This window comes from Paramisgurnus dabryanus, chromosome 3 (assembly GCF_030506205.2).
Source record: "Paramisgurnus dabryanus chromosome 3, PD_genome_1.1, whole genome shotgun sequence".
Classification (NCBI taxonomy): domain Eukaryota; kingdom Metazoa; phylum Chordata; class Actinopteri; order Cypriniformes; family Cobitidae; genus Paramisgurnus; species Paramisgurnus dabryanus.
In genome coordinates, this window is record NC_133339.1 from 19,552,022 (window position 1) to 19,568,186 (window position 16,165).

General features: G+C 36.9%; 1 protein-coding gene across 1 annotated transcript in view; it reads right to left on the reverse strand.

The window, feature by feature from the left end:
* Positions 1–1,784: 1,784 nt before the first annotated feature.
* The window catches only part of pvalb6 (parvalbumin 6), a 37,106-nt gene continuing 22,725 nt past the window's right edge, over positions 1,785–16,165 (reverse strand). Inside the window, exons 2-5 of the mRNA XM_065252810.2 lie at positions 3,635–3,697; positions 2,562–2,694; positions 2,275–2,384; positions 1,785–2,194 (exon numbers count right to left, since the gene is read on the reverse strand). Coding sequence (XP_065108882.1) covers positions 2,169–2,194; positions 2,275–2,384; positions 2,562–2,694; positions 3,635–3,695 — 330 coding nt within the window. The 5' untranslated portion in view covers positions 3,696–3,697 and the 3' untranslated portion in view covers positions 1,785–2,168. The remainder of the gene's footprint in view (positions 2,195–2,274; positions 2,385–2,561; positions 2,695–3,634; positions 3,698–16,165) is intronic.

Below are 16,165 nucleotides of genomic sequence, written 5' to 3' on the forward strand. Positions count from 1 at the left end.
GGGTTAATGACAGAATTTTGATTTTTGGACCCTGTTTACACATACATGGTTATTTTGAAAAACAGAGACATTTCCCTTCGTTTACACACAAATGGTGCACTCGTCTCTGAATCCGATTGTTTCTAAAAACTCCGGCCAGAGTGGAGATTTGCAAAATCTTTGGTTACACAGTTGCATGTAAAATGAGACAAACGGATGTTTAGCCAGCCAACGTCTCAGTATGCGCCAGAGCGCGCACCTACGCCCAAAAGTGCGACCTTGTTCAAAAGAGGAACAGGAAGTGATTCGTTGCTGTTTTCTGGATTCTGATTGGCTTATGCGGCTTTCACATTGGACGTGGTGTGCGCTGCGCTATGAAACCCATTCATTTCAATGGGTTGCGCCGCATGAGGGCGGTTTGTTGTTGCGCTCACGCCGCGGTCAAAGTTCACAATAGTTTAACTTTTGCGCTGCGCTCTGTGATGATTACTCGCACGGCCAATAGAAACGGGGCATTCAAAAAAAATGGATGAAGAGCTTATACTCGGAATTCCCGGAGCTTCTACAGAGACATCGGAAGGAAAGCCATGTCATGGAAACACGTAGCATTTCAAGTTGGCATGTCAGGTGTGTTTTATGTCAAGTAGTTTGTTGTAGGTAGGCAGCTTAAAGTTACGTGAAATGGAGACGGGGAACATCAGTCTCTGTATTCCTCATCGACTATTTAACGCAAATATAAAAACTATAGTAATTTATTGAAAACCCCGCCTACTTTGCTTTGGCCAGCAGAGCACAAATCGCTTTTCTGCGCTGAACCCAGCGGAGAGCGCAGCGCACACCGCATCCTATGTGAAAGCCGCATTACGTGGCTTCTCGTTACACAGCCAGCTAGAGGTTTGGCATGCGGATACGTGTCAATGAACACTTTTCTGAACACTGACATGTGTGCACAAAGTTATTTTTGAAACGGAGGAGGTTGAAATTTCCGCTTATGAAAATAGCCGCCCACGTGAAGACGTAGTATTGGTAAACTATCCCTTTAAAGGCAGGGTAGGTGTTTTCCAAAAATCTAATTTTTTATGCTGGTTGAAAGCAATCACTAACTAAGGTGGTCTAAAAATATTTACATAAATATCTGTCTTCTGTGGAAGGTGCATGCCCACAAAATGTTTGGCCAATCATTGCATTCAGTCCGAATGCAATGATAGGATGTCCTACTTGCCTGTAGGGCATTTATGTATTAATTTATAAATACAATATAATTAATAAATAATATGTATATGAATAATTCCACATAAGACTGACATCAGCTGATTTTATTTATAAGAGAAAAGTTTTGGTATTAGGATGATTTGGCTGGTTTTGTTATGTGGATCTGGCAACCCTGCATGTTTCATTATGCCATGCAGACCAAGTGAGAATGAAAGGGAAACAGCGGCCTCCTTACAATCCTCCTTAACTGACAAATCATGGCATAAGAAAGGGACACAAAAAGACGATCTTAAAAACAAGAGCGCTTTGAAGGGAGGGTGGGATCTTGTGGTTTTAAATGCTAGCTTGCTAACATGTCAACCCTACCTTTAAATAGCTTCAATATACAACTGTCTGTCTGTATGATCTTAATTTAGAAAAGTATTGTAACTAACTAGTGCTAATGCAAGTTTTAATGTAGCTTTTCTTATGCTCATCAGCAGTGTTTCCTGAATATATCTCTCATCTGAAATACTTTATGCGATGTGTCAGGCGTACAGAATATCTGGCCAAGAAAACAAGAAAAGGACAGAAACAGATTCACTACGAGCTGAAACGGCTCAGACATTTTGTTTCTTTATTTTGTTGTCTTTCACAGCTTGACCTCTTTTGGTTTGTTTAGAAGGATGGAAAGGGTTTCGGTACCCGGTGCCGGAGGAGACAGAAATCGAGAACAATACGAGACACTAAAGGCAGATCAACACATAAAGACCATTAATGAGTTAACGGCATAGGAAAGCATTTTTCTCTTCTATAATATCTACATAGCAGGCATGTGGCTTTGCCCTGTTCAAGGTCTCTTGATCCATACACTAGCAGGAATATTCACTTGTAAAAAAGGAAAATAAATACTGTGCGGGAGTGTCTATGCATCGGGGGTGTGATTAGGTCAAGGTTGAAGGGTCATGAGGTATGAACAGGCCAAAGGTCAGCGTTAGTTATTCACGAACCAAAGCGGCAAACTCTGAAACAGAAAGAAAGATTATAATTTTTTTTTTTACAAAAAACTATCTGTTTTGTTAAGGAATATTGGTCTAGTTTTACCTTCTGCTCCAATCTTTCCATCTCCATCTTTATCCGCAGCCTGCAGGAATGCTTTGGTCTCTTTATCAGTCAAATCTCTACCGTCTGTCGCAAAACCCTTCAGAACAAACCTGAACCGAGGAAACAGTGAGCCGAGATGTTGACTATACAGTAATATGGTTCAAGTTGATGTTGTAAATAATGCAGTATGACAAAAGAATCATATCCAATATTAATACATCTACATGCCTATGGTCCAGATAGCTTTGTTGACTATATTGAAAACAATCTTATCCTCTAAGTCTTACTTGAGTTCTTCTTCCTCTATGAAACCGCTGTTGTCTGCGTCCAGGACATGGAAAACCTTCTTCACATCATCAGCTGACTTGCCCTTCAGTCCCACCATATCAAAAAACCTCTTATGGTTGAATGAGTCAGCGGCTAGGAGATGATCCATACACAAATAAACATTGAGACTTGTAAACTGTAATTACATAATAATGTGATCTTTAATCTCTATAGATAGAACGTAGATTAGATTCAACTATATTGTCTTTGTGCAGAGTACAGGGCAAATAAAATGCAGTAATATTACTTTATATTTCCATATTACTAGGATGATTGTGGGGCAAATTTGTTTAACAAATTAATATTTAAAGAGCTCAAATGCAAAACCCTCGTTGCAAAACCCTGCAACTATACCAATATACTAAATTCATTAGTATTTAACAAATTTGACTGTCTTTCGCTGCAAAACCATCTAAGTGCATGCATGTTTTTTTGAGGCAAACACCTCTTAATCCACTTCTTTAGACAAGACATTTTTCTTTAGATGCAAAATCACTAAGGATTATACTAGAAACATTACAAATGATGAAAGTCAGAATTCAAAGGGACACAAGTTAAAAAATGATCCACGGTCGTTTTACAATCCCACCCTATCTCTTTTCAGTCACTTTTTACTGTCGTCTCTGAATAAAAGGCTCAAAAATTCAGTCAATATCCTAATATATTCAGTAAACCTCTTTTAACCGTCAAAATAAACTCTTGTAGCTCGACCATTAAAATCAGGATCAATTTTTCTACATAGAGGGCTTTGTGGAAAAAATACATAGCATTTACTGTAACAGATTCTGACAACAAAATGGTATTTCTGAGTTCAGGATTTTTCAGTGAATGTATCTGATAAACATATTTTATATGCTGAGAGCATTCAGTCAATGTCATTATCTCATTTTTGACGGAGTTGGTGTTTAGCAGCTTTCATACTTATCATACTTGAAAAAAGCAAATATAAAGTAAAATTAAAAATTGTTTCCTCTAAATATACTGTATATGGAGGAAAGTGCATGAGTGGTGCTGAATGTGATGTCACGATCACCTTTAAATGCATCAACGGCCTTTTTGATGTCATCGGGGTTAAGGATGCTGTTCATCGCCATTTCTACAAAAAACAGAAAACAAGAATAGAAAATTTTGCAGCGATGTATAGCACGGCAGGGAAGCATAGAATGTGAAATCATGAGGCAAGGGATTTGATAAAAGATAACACAGAACTGTATGACATGCTAAAGTCATAAATTAGAAACCTGTGCTGAGGGTTAAAGATACAGACTCACGAGAAATCTCACACCCGAGTGTATACGTGGTACACATCAACCCAACAAATGCCAACAAACACAAACATTCTCATACAGAATAAATGAGTTTGTTCCATTCAAAGACTTCTGACCAACTTTTCTGTATGTTAATAAGGAGCCAATATTTAGATTAAAAGAATAAGAAAAGTGTTGCAAACGTAGGGCTTCGAATTTCTGCTCTCCACATTAACATCACAATAATGCATAAAGGCAGACACTGTCCTTTCCCACAGATGTCAGATTGGATAATGTGTGGGTACACAGTGAAAGTATAAGCTGTACTTCAGCTGGCACCTGATTTCATTGATCTGAGATCAGGTGGAGGTCAACTAGGGCAAAAACAGCTTTAGCACTGCTGACTTGAATGTGGCTCAGCTGGTTTCAATGACGTTTGGAACGGTGAGAACTAAAGCCACAGCCAAATATGCTACAACATTTCAGCAACCCAAATGCAAAATATAAGTTAATTTACTTAACCCAGCAGCTGGGTTTGTCTAGATTTTGCCCAACCATGGGTTGAAACAAACAACCCAGCAATTTTTTCATATGTGGGCCATTGCACTAGTGTATTGTGGGCTTGTTTTATCATATAAATGACTGGATGTGCTGTACTGTATGCACAAACTGCCTCCACATGTATACACCCCACCTCTTCTGAGTAGGTTTCATTGTGTCATATTAGTGGGATTCATGCAGAGCTTATTAACCTGAACATGTTCACGCTTCATTACATCTCACAGAGACGGTGAGCTCAGCTTGAACAACCTCAGAATATGAAATAGAGGCATACCAATGTGTTATTAATCGACCCTTATAAAGAGTACAGATATGTATAAAAATGGTGCTTAATAGCACAAAAGAGGTTCACTGGCTCAAAATCATATGGAACCACTTTATGGTACCTGTATAGCACCAATGTAAAACTATATTGTGCTATGCTGAACCATAAGTGGTGTTATTTTAGGGCTGTCAAAAGATTAATCGCATCCAAAATAAAAGTTTGTGTTTACATAACATATGTGTGTGTACTGTGTTTAATTATTATTTATATATAAAAACACACCCAATCATGTATATATTTAAGAAAAAATTGTTATATTTATATATAAAATATTTATATTTATATATAATATAAATTATAGAAATGTATATACAGTATTTAAATGCAAATATTTCTTAAATATATACATGAATGTGTGTGTATTTATATATACATAATATTTATACACAGTACACACACATATGCTATGTAAACACAAACTTTTATGTTGGATGCGATTAATCGCGATTAATCTTTTGACAGCCCTATTATTATTATTATTAGGGGTGGGCTGATACGATATTCTGTATCAATATTAGTCCGATATTGGCAAAAAATGGCCGGATCGACTTTTGTAGAAGTCGGGGAGTACAATTCGATCCAATACCAACACAGACCTTCTCATGACAACTTGGGGTAAAGCACGACTTGCTGAGCAACATGAATTTGCACAAAGCTTCACTTTAAATTGTCCAAAGTTACACATTAAATTTCATTTTGAATTTTTGTGCTGACTAACTAAAAATGTTGCTACTAGTCTGTTTGATACATTTAAATAAAAATGAAGCAGCAGTATTGCATAAAGTCTCTTGAATTTGTCATTTGATGCACAGCAAAAAGTTAAAGTTCAGTAGCTCTGTTAAGCTTTTTGTACAACAAACTAAATTTGTTATTTGCAGCTTAATTGATTAAAAGGGCGATAGAAATTGTACTAGATCGGTATCGACAGATACTCAAGGTTCTGGTATCGCCATCGATATCAGATATGAAAAAGTGGTATCGGCTCAGCCCTAATTATTATTAGCCACATTTAAAATACATACTAATATATATTTTGTTTTTGAACCCCTTTATTTTTAAGAGTGTGGTGCTAATTTAATTTAAACATTTTTAAGTTCTGTATCATCACTAAAAACAAATAAAATATGTAAATAATTTCAAAATCACAGGTAAAATACCTGCGTTTTCAAAATGCAATTTGCAGTATGGCCTCTCTAAAGTGACTATTATGAAGGGATTTGTAGTTTGGAGTCGTAATTTGCACTCCTTTTATTCATTAACACGGCTGTAGCGTCTCCAATCTCAGATGTCACCCTGATTATTATCCATAAAATTTAAGTAAATGTATCCAGTGGGTATACAACATTATTACAAACATCACGGACCACAAAGCTTAAATGTATGCTGCAGAAACGGATATAATGTGTGTAGGCTGTCGCAAAGTCAACTCATTTAGCGATGCATAAAACCCGGCAATTTACTTTTGTGCAAACCGAGCAGAATTCACAAACCGTCTCTTTTACAAAACTATATGTTTTTCCCCACACTCGACAGAGACTTTCTATGGGAGTCTGGCTGGCGACCCTTGATAAATAATTCACCAAAAATGAAATCAAACTTCTGAACAGGGTCTCCTAAGACATCATGTCCAGCCTGTGAACAAGCTGAGGCGCTGAGGTTACGCCTGAGGTTAAATTGTAAGGCATTAGAAACACAAAGGGGAAGAGGAGCAAGAAATAAAATTGTCATGGTATATGAGATAAATCTTTAATTCCTCCTTTTCCTTGCTCTTTCTCCCTCACGTATAAAACCCTCGTCGTTTCTCATCTGATTTTATTTCTTTCATCAATAAAAAAAGTTCACACAAAAAAAGAAAAAAAAAGACTTAATTTACTCACCACCATTAAAATTTCAAAGCGTAAAAATTAAAGACATTATTCACTTATAATAAAAGGAGATTTGAGGTTACTAAGGTCTGTTTCTTAAAGAAAATATCTTAGTCTACATTTGCTCTTCACTAAATCTTTGCTGTCTATGAGAAACAACTGAAATATTGAATCAAGATCCCAGGTTTCATTTAGTTTAAATTATTTTATAGTAAGTTAATTATTATAAATTATATTAAGCCTTAAAGTTCTGCATAATTAAAGGATTAGTTCATTTTCTTTAAAAAAATCTATATAATTTACTCACCACCATGTCATCCAAAATGTTATGGCTTTCTTTGTTCAGTCGGGAAGAAATTATGTTTTTTGAGGAAAACATTCCAGGATTTTTTTCATTTTAATGGACTTTAATGGACCCCAACACTTAACAGTTTAATGCAGTTTAAAATTGCAGTTTTAGAGGGCTCTAAATGATCCCAAACGAGGCATAATAGTCTTTTCTAGAAAAACGATTGTCATTTTTGGCAATAAAAATAAAAATATGCACCTTTAAACCACAACTTCTCATCTTCCTCCGGTCCTGTGACGTGCCAGCGCGACCTCACATAATTGCGTAATGAGGTGGAAAGGTCACGTGTTACATATATGAAACGCACATTTGCGGACCATTTTAAACAATAAACTGACACAAAGATATTAATTAGTATCATTTGACATACAACAACGTCGGAACGGTCCTCTTTCTCCACACTTGTAAACACTGGGGCGTAGCTTCACATACATCATCCGTGACTTCTTGACGTGATGACATATTATGTGAGGAAGATGAGAAAATAACAATCGTTTCGCTAGATAAGACCCTTATGCCTTGTTTGGGATCGTTTAGAGTCCTATGAAACTGCAATTTTAAGATGCATTAAAACTGTTAAGTGTTGGGGTCCATTAAAGTCCATTAAAATGAGAAAAATCCTGGAATGTTTTCCTCAAAAACATAATTTCTCCTCGACTGAACAAAGAAAGACATCAACATTTTGGATGACATTTATCTGGATTTTTTTAGAAACTTGACTTATCCTTTAAGGGCGTGGCCACTTGAGTGATGGTTGGACAGCCACTGCTGTCACTTGAGTCAAGCTAGGCAGGCGTGGTTTCAGCCACCTCAGCTTCACTCACGTTCTGCCTCTTTACCCATTTTTATAAAATATCCGCGAGTGATGCATAGTAACATGGACTAAGATGGCGACGGCAGACAACGCCTACTATTGGTGTCAAAAACGATCTTCAGAAACCTATGGGTGACGTCACGGACAATACGTCCATCTTTTTTACAATAAATGGTTATCTCTTAATAAACCCATGACCTTGGTAAGGCTACAGTTCTGGTCATCAGGTGAACTACAGGAACCTTGGTTCTGCAAGCCGTATTTTATCTCATTCTGTTCATATCCCAGAAAGCAAATCTCTTCCTGTAAGCGTTTCCGTTTCCTCCCACCTAAAAGTTTCTTATTCTCTATCCCGAGGGCTAATTTTATCTCTCTCCTCGTGGCTCAGCGAAAAACCCCAGGGCCTTGGAGACTTCAACTCTAATCTTTTAGCATTGCTGGGCATACGTGTCAGCCTCTGTGAGCCTGCTGGCAGTAGATATAAGTAAAGACAAGTTTTCTCTGATGGCAACAGCTACATGTGGCACACAGTGACTTATAAACTGATATGAAATAACAACTGACCTTTATTCTCAGCTAAAAGCTAAAACGCCTGCTTTAAACTTACTGTATCACTTAATAAATGTCTGTTTAAAATAAAATCTGGCCCTAGTAGCTGCTGCAGAATATTAAATGAGCATAATATGATTTAAGAGGACATTTTGCAAAGTAGTTATTTTTAAATATTATCCTTCGCACACAGCAGATAAAGGAGACACAGGCCGCCAATGTTTGGAACGCCGATCTCCGCTTACTGTCTAAGGGTTTTGTCACAAAACTAAGTCCAACCAAATACACAACAATCAGTACATCTCTCTTATAATTGGTTTATTAAAAAAGAAAAGTCAGTCTTGCAAGCCTCGAGCTTGCAACCTTTCACAGTTAAAGAGAAATACCGCTCTGACCCCGCAGCTCAAATTCAGTGAGACCCCTTAAGACTGAAATCCTTTCACCACTGCTGGAGAACCACTGAAAAGAGCAGGCGGAGGAGGCGAGCGAGGGCATGTCTTAGACTTTTGTAGGAAGGGATAAAGAAACATCAAAGGCATTGTGTATGTGCATGCGTGAGGAAGATAGTCAGCCGCTGGGGAAGGAACAGACTGTAGAGGAGTGAGATGCTTTTATAACAGTTGGTGTTTTGAAGAGCCCATCTTGGTCTGACAGTGCTGTGATGAGAACCGAAGCTGGTGATAGAAGAGCATTGCAGATGCCTTAACACAGCAGACCTGTTCAAACCGGCCCAAATCATATCAGACTTGACAAGACCAGCGCGTAACAGCAGCTAAAAAAAAATGGTTTGAACAGATCTGCTGTGTTATCTGCAATGCTCTTCCATCATCAGCCTCGCTTGTACAGTATGTAGAACATAATGATACTTTCAAAGTACTATAGCCTGCACTCTATAGGTTTGTTTTGATTGGGATTTAAAAAAAAAAAAAAGCTTAACAGGTATGCTTGAAGAGCAGTAACACCAGTTTAAACCAGAAAACCTCAGGCTGGTTTAAGCCATTTATTATTCACCAGAGGTATAGAATGGAAAAGCTTAAATACATTAAACTAATGTAGGACCCAAAGGTAATGTAACCCAAAGGTTCTCTTTCTCAAACATACACAATGTAAAATCATGAAAGGGACTGCTTCTTCATAAAGCTGGATCCCTCTGGCAGCTTTGTAATGGGAATACCGTATTCGGTGACAGAAAATCCCATATACACAAAAACACACACTGAGCCTGAAAGAGGGAGAATGTGATTAGAAATGAAAGAAATAGAATGGGAAAAAAATCATCACCGGAAAACAAAAGACTCCCAGGAAAAATAATAAAGATAGATTTCACTGCAAACATCTTTCATCAAAAATGTTCTCATGGGGGAGAAAAAGCAAAAACACGAAGAGATCAAAAATTCAACTTTTTCCTTAGATAAGTTAAATAATGTAAAGCTTTGTGATGAACTGCAACTTGGATTAAAACAGAAGAAATGTCAGAAACATTGATGGATTTGCTTCTGGCGGCTCTCTTTTAAATTGATCTGCTGTTGTTTTCCAAAAGCATGCTGTGGTATACATTTACTTCACTAACTCTATGAATATTTTATAAAACTACTGTGGGCGAGTCGAGGTTTTCAGAACAGTGTGTGTATGAAACAACACAAACTTATTATACAATTAGAGCAGCAGATGCAAAAGGTATAAAATGGAAGAGTTATAAATCACATACATTTAAACAACAAAAGTATTTAACCAAACAGATATTAAGCCATAAATAAAGTGAACAGATCGATTTTATGATTCATTAGATCATGTACAATTTTTAAAATAAAGGTCCATAGAGGTGCTTTGTCAGAATTTGATTCCTTAAAGAACCCTTTACAGTATTAGAACCTTCCTGTTACACAAGAAAGTTCCTTAGACTATACTTAGATCAGAAAGAAATTGTTCTTAAACTGAAAGAATTTTGGGGAATCAAAAATGGTTTTTCTATGGCAGGGTTTTACAAACTGTGGTTCGCAAACCCCTTGTGGTTGGCAGGGGAATTGCAGGGGCTTAGCGAGTTGATAAAAACAATTAATTTATTTTAATTAAATCATAAAAAATAACACATGCAATACCAAAATACAAAGATTAAATACAAATCTATACTAAAATCTGTCTGACATAAGTAATTGTATAAAAATTTAAAAAATCTAAATAAAACACATAAACAGTACACACAATATATTACTAGGTTCCAACATATCAAAAAACTGAGAACTCATGTGGACAGCTACATTTTATGAGCCAAAAAAATTACCAGACGAAGGTCAAATAACAGGTAATAATAACAATGACTATGTAAAATACTCCTGATAAAAGCTTTAAAACGGTTTAAAACTTTTTTGATTTGAAGTTAAACATGGAAATCTGCTATTAAATTATTGAAAATACTTGTAAATGTGAGTTGTGTTTGCCTGTTACGGTGTTGTGGATTGTTGAAATGTTATGTGGTTGCTAAGGTTATGCGTAGTTACTGGAACATTGAACAAATGGTTTCTACTGGTTCAGGTAAAAAAGCCCACCCCCATATAATATTCGTGGTCACTATATTTGCCTAGGGTCCCATCTTCAATATAAGTATATCAGTTTTCTCACTAAAAACTATGACGATATTGATAATTTAACAAGCTGATTCATTCAACGCAATTCATGTCCATTACACAAAATGATATGGGAAAAGTAAGAATTAGGGGTTTTGAAGAACAGCCACATTTATATTTACTTCAGCAAGATCCACAATTCAATTAAAGATGTAGAAAGAGATTTGAGAAGTTAAGGCCATTAACCCATCGACAATTTTTAAAGAATTACTTTTGATACAGTGTTGAATGTGCCAGCTCAAATTCGGAAATAATATGCTTTTTAACACTCTTTAAGAGTTGGATTCCTCATGCTAATAGGCAAAGTGTCAAAAAAAAGCAGTTGGACGTTTGATGGAGTATTGCTGTGCCAAATGCACTTCGCAGGGTTTGTACGAACATGAAAGAAAGTTTATTCGAACATGAAAGATTCATATGTAACAACCTTGCTTTATTTTTTATGTGGAATTTCAGTGCAGGAAGTACAGTGGAAGTCCTTATATGGGCACTTTAACCAGAATAGCGCACGCTTTTTAGGAAAAAATCGGTAAAGCTGATAGAACTTAAGACGGATATATGTAATACTACTCTGTAGGTACTCAAGATTAACATGAGATAAGCAGAAACAGCGTATGTTATGTGAGCTTTAAGTACTATAACGCTGTGATTTTTAGATATTTTAATGCAAAAATGAGATCCTCCTTCAAATTTACAAACTTTACTGCACTACAAGTGGGGCTTTACTTCAAAACACACAATTTTACCAGGAGAATCAGTTCGTGAATGATAACGAAACAATATAATAATCATTATGAAATATTAATTTATACTGAATTGTACAAAGAAACTTTTTTGGTTTGCTATTCTCTGGAAAAATATATAAATAAAACATAAAATCTTTTTTTTCTATAGGATTGAGTGAACGAAGGACACAGGTGCAGTGAGAAGACAATAACAATGGGGCAAAATGAGAAAACCTTTGTAATGCTATACTTTACAGCCACTCTTGGTGAAGATAGCCAACATTTCCGCTCTGATAATAAAAAACTCTAACTCTAAAGCCTTGTGTCTAAGAAAAAGGTCATGAATGAGAAATTAGGAAGCAAACATTTTCTACTGAACCCAGAAGGAGTGTTTCACATTACAGTGCGCTCAGTGATCCATCAACACTTGAAAACAGTGCAGTACGTGAGCCAATACAAAAAACAGAAAGCGTTCAGAAAAAACGGAGGTGAAGGTCTATTAATGCTCTGAATGGGGTGATGGAAACTGAATAAATGATCGACCGCAGAAAGACTGGGAGTAAAATGTGGTTAAAAAGCTCTTTGGCGCAGAACAGGTGCTTTATCTTTATTAAAGGCACACAAATGGTACCCTGAACAGAAAATATAAATTGTTAATAACCTCCAATTAAGTAAGAGACCTTTCTCTTAAGAGAAGCCAAAACATGACTAATTTTAAGCCAGACCCAAATCTGTATTCATAGCAACTGAAACTCATCGTCCAAAACTCATTTCTTTTCATATCAAACACTTCGTCTGACAACCATTAGATGAGATCATCAGGCAGTCTAATAAAGAAAAAAATGATAGAAGTGTTGTCTAGAGAAAGAGAAGTTTAAATTTATAAACCAGTTGCATTTAGTCACTGTTTCTTCTCACTGCTTAGAAAAAGGACGCAAAAATTAAATGAACTCGACAGAATGAATCAGGTTCATCAGCAGAATCCATCATGAGCTGTCGTGTGCGCTGAATCTCAAATACGTTTCCTAATGCAAGCAGCAATCCCGCCAATAAGCACATATGCCCTGAAACATTGGGCTGTGGTGCTTACACAGGCAATCAATGTTCAAGCTTGCAATTTAATTTTTTTTAGCATAGTTTCCTGTTTACATCTTACACTTACTCTAACTAAATGTACCAGCGTAGTTTGAGGTTTTTTAAAGTCACGATCCAATTTATAGGTCATATTACAGACTGGCAGGAAACAGCACATACTAAAAAAATTCTAAGATACAAGCTACACCCAAGGTTTAAAGTAGATCATACAAAGCCATGGAGCTGGCTTTGTTGGTAACAAAACTCAAGCTTGATCTGTTTATGCAGTGAAATTACTTTACTATTTTATTTTTATTACTAATTATGTTTTTGTTGTGAATAATTATTTAATTTTTATTTAACCTTGGTTGAACCATGGTATTATTAAAAACTATACACAGTATTAAGAGCTGAAATGTTGCCTCATTTATCCAATTTGGAAAAAGTTAGGGCTGGGTATCGATTCAGATGTTCCAGATCGAATCAATTTCGATTCACAAGCTATCAAATTGATTCGATTTAGATTCTCGATTAAATTTTTGATTCGGGTTCTCGGGTCGTTTTTTATACTCGATTCTCGATTAAACTCAATGAATATAGATTTAATACAAATACTATATTAATAAAAAAGAACAGTGAACATAAGTTTACAAGTGCGTAATTAATAAAAGAAATTAAAAGCCACAACACTATCGTTGTCGTCTTGCTTGCGAAATCTAAAATGCTTCCATACCTCTTACTTTTTTATGTGAAGGTGGCATCAATGTCGATTTCAAGCACTGAATGAAAGAATGACAGACTCGCCTCTTGCTCCTTGGTAACATTTCGCAAGGCAAAAAAGAGGGTGACATCTAGTGAAGAAGACTAGTAATTTCATTAACGTTAATCTTAAGTTTAATGTTTGCCGAAAAAAGAAAAAAAATTGATTCTGCTCTTTGAGAATCGATTCTGAATCGACCACGTAAAAAAAACGATTAATCGAAAAATCAATTTTTTTGCCCAGCGCTAGAAAAAGTGCTAATTTGGAATTACACCATGGAAAAAGTGGGCCGGTCTTGGGCTTAAAACTCGGGGGCTGAAAAGTGGCCCCACTCCGGCCCGGCCACAAACGAACAGTTAAAAGTTTGTTTGAAAGCATGCCAAGACCACCTCTTCAAGGAGGACTCAGTCCGCCTGTTTGCTCCGCTTTTGGTGCGCACCCGAGTTCGACTGCTACTGTACATTCTTACCTGCCCAAACAAACCACTCAAAGTGGGATAACGAACTGTAGTACGATTCAACAGAACTAAATAGGTGAGAAAGCACTCTAAAATTAAAAAGAGGGGTTTCCTCCTCATTTGAAAATTTACAGATGCACAACATGCAAACTGGTTGGAACACTTTCATCTGACTTTACACATCTGATTTTCATATGCAAATAAGGGGCATATCAGATCATATAGGTAGAGAATGTATTGTCTTATCCCGTCTTATCTTTGGTACTTATGTCTAAACTAGTACCAAATCTCAATATACTGTGGCCAGCCCTACAAATCACACAAATGTCTATCTGCAAAGTTTGGGTCTCATGCACTCCTAAGCTCTTAAAAAAATACTGCGAGTAGTCCGCAGTGCTTCACTTCCATTTAAACAAACTTCACTTTTAAGCCAGTTGTGCACCGGGTTGTTAACTTCGCCGTGGTGCTCAAAGGAACCGCATTGCGGATCGAAGTCCAATTCCACTCAAGGTGAAAAACTCCACAAGCCAGGAACGTCAGACTGCCATTATCATCAATTACACGGGCTATGGGCCATGGACCCCATGAGAACTAAGAGTGTGTGTGCCTGTGCAGGCTTGCAGACAAAACGCTTCAGTGTATTTCTCAGCTGGTAATGATGTATAATTATCGAAACCGTATGAGAGCCAGAGGAAGAAGTCTTGAAGAAGTCTTTTGTCTACAGTTTTTCATTATTGGCATTATTTCATCAATACAAAACAAATTCAAAGTCTATTTATCTCTATATTCTTCTATCCTGTATATAAATATGAAGCTTCCATTTTATAGATTTAATCTAAAATCCTGCTGTATGGAGTGCGGCACGAGTGCTGCAATAACACCAGGGACGAGTTCATTGATCCGTGCACGCGTTCCACACTGTTCCGGTTTATCTACTCGGGAAAGCACAGCTTGTTTCAGGTGTGTCCGTGTGCAGGCAACATTCTGTCCTTGTCAGGCAGATTGTGGATGTCTTACAGGACCTGGAAGAGGTCTGGCAGGCCTTCTGCTTAAACAGGACAAACTCGAAATATGGGTGGGTGATCGTATGGGGGCAGGAAAAACAAATCTGACCATCTGGTCATGGATGCACATGTGAAATAGATAGATATATTCGTAAACACTACAGACTTAATAGGGTGGTTTCTCAGACAGGGATAAGCTTAAACCAGGACTAGGCCTTAGTTTAATTACGAAATACAACTAGTTTTAACAAACATGCCTTACTAAAAACATTTCTTGTGTGCATTTTGAGGCAAAACAAAGGGCACTGATGTGTTTTATGATATGTTCAGTGCAAGTTGTTTTTAGTTCTTACATTTATTTTAGCCTAGAATTAGTCTAATCCCTGTCTGGGAAACCGCCCCAATATTGCTGTAAATATTACTTTATATACAGTACGTATTGCAAGCAATAAATCCTGTACGCCTTTGAGTGATCAATCTAAATTAGTTGATATGATTAGTGAGGGAAAAAAGCATTTGCAATTCATAAATCTTTTTGTTTATATATAAGAAACTACATTTTTCTGTGTGTTTCAGAAGAACAAGCGCTCAAAAGATCATCACACCCTACAGCTAAGCAACGACTGAAAGTAAAGTGAGATACAGAAAGAAACTGCACTATAGGTCTTAAAGAAATGAAAGATAACAGAGGAAATAGCTTTGAGCAAGTGTCTTGGTCTGTGCGTACAATACATGTACACACAAGCCCCCAGGTCTGTTCGCTTTGCAAGTTTCCTCTTTCACATGTTCAGTCTTGCATGATTCCTATTGCATGCAGCAGAAATCCCACAATGCATCACTGCCTCAAAGCAATATGGTCCTCCAACAGTGACACACACTGAGCATAACTCATCCATTTTGTCCTTTCATCAGGCCGGTTATTCACTTTCACAATAAGAACTCCATTAACCCCTGCGCAACAAAAACTAGATTTAAATCTTCAAAAGCTTAATATATAGGTCGTTGCGTCACTAATTTGATTCCCATTAAATGCACAGAAAGAAAATGTATAGCGTCCTTTTATGCACTATACTCTAATCAATTCATCCATGCTATTTCTGTACATTTTGTGCTTTACTACTCTCATTCACTCTTCAAAACCCTTTGTCCTCGTCTACAGGGCCGGCGGGATGGCGTATGCACCTTCCCCCTGTGAAATCCCATCAGACTCTTA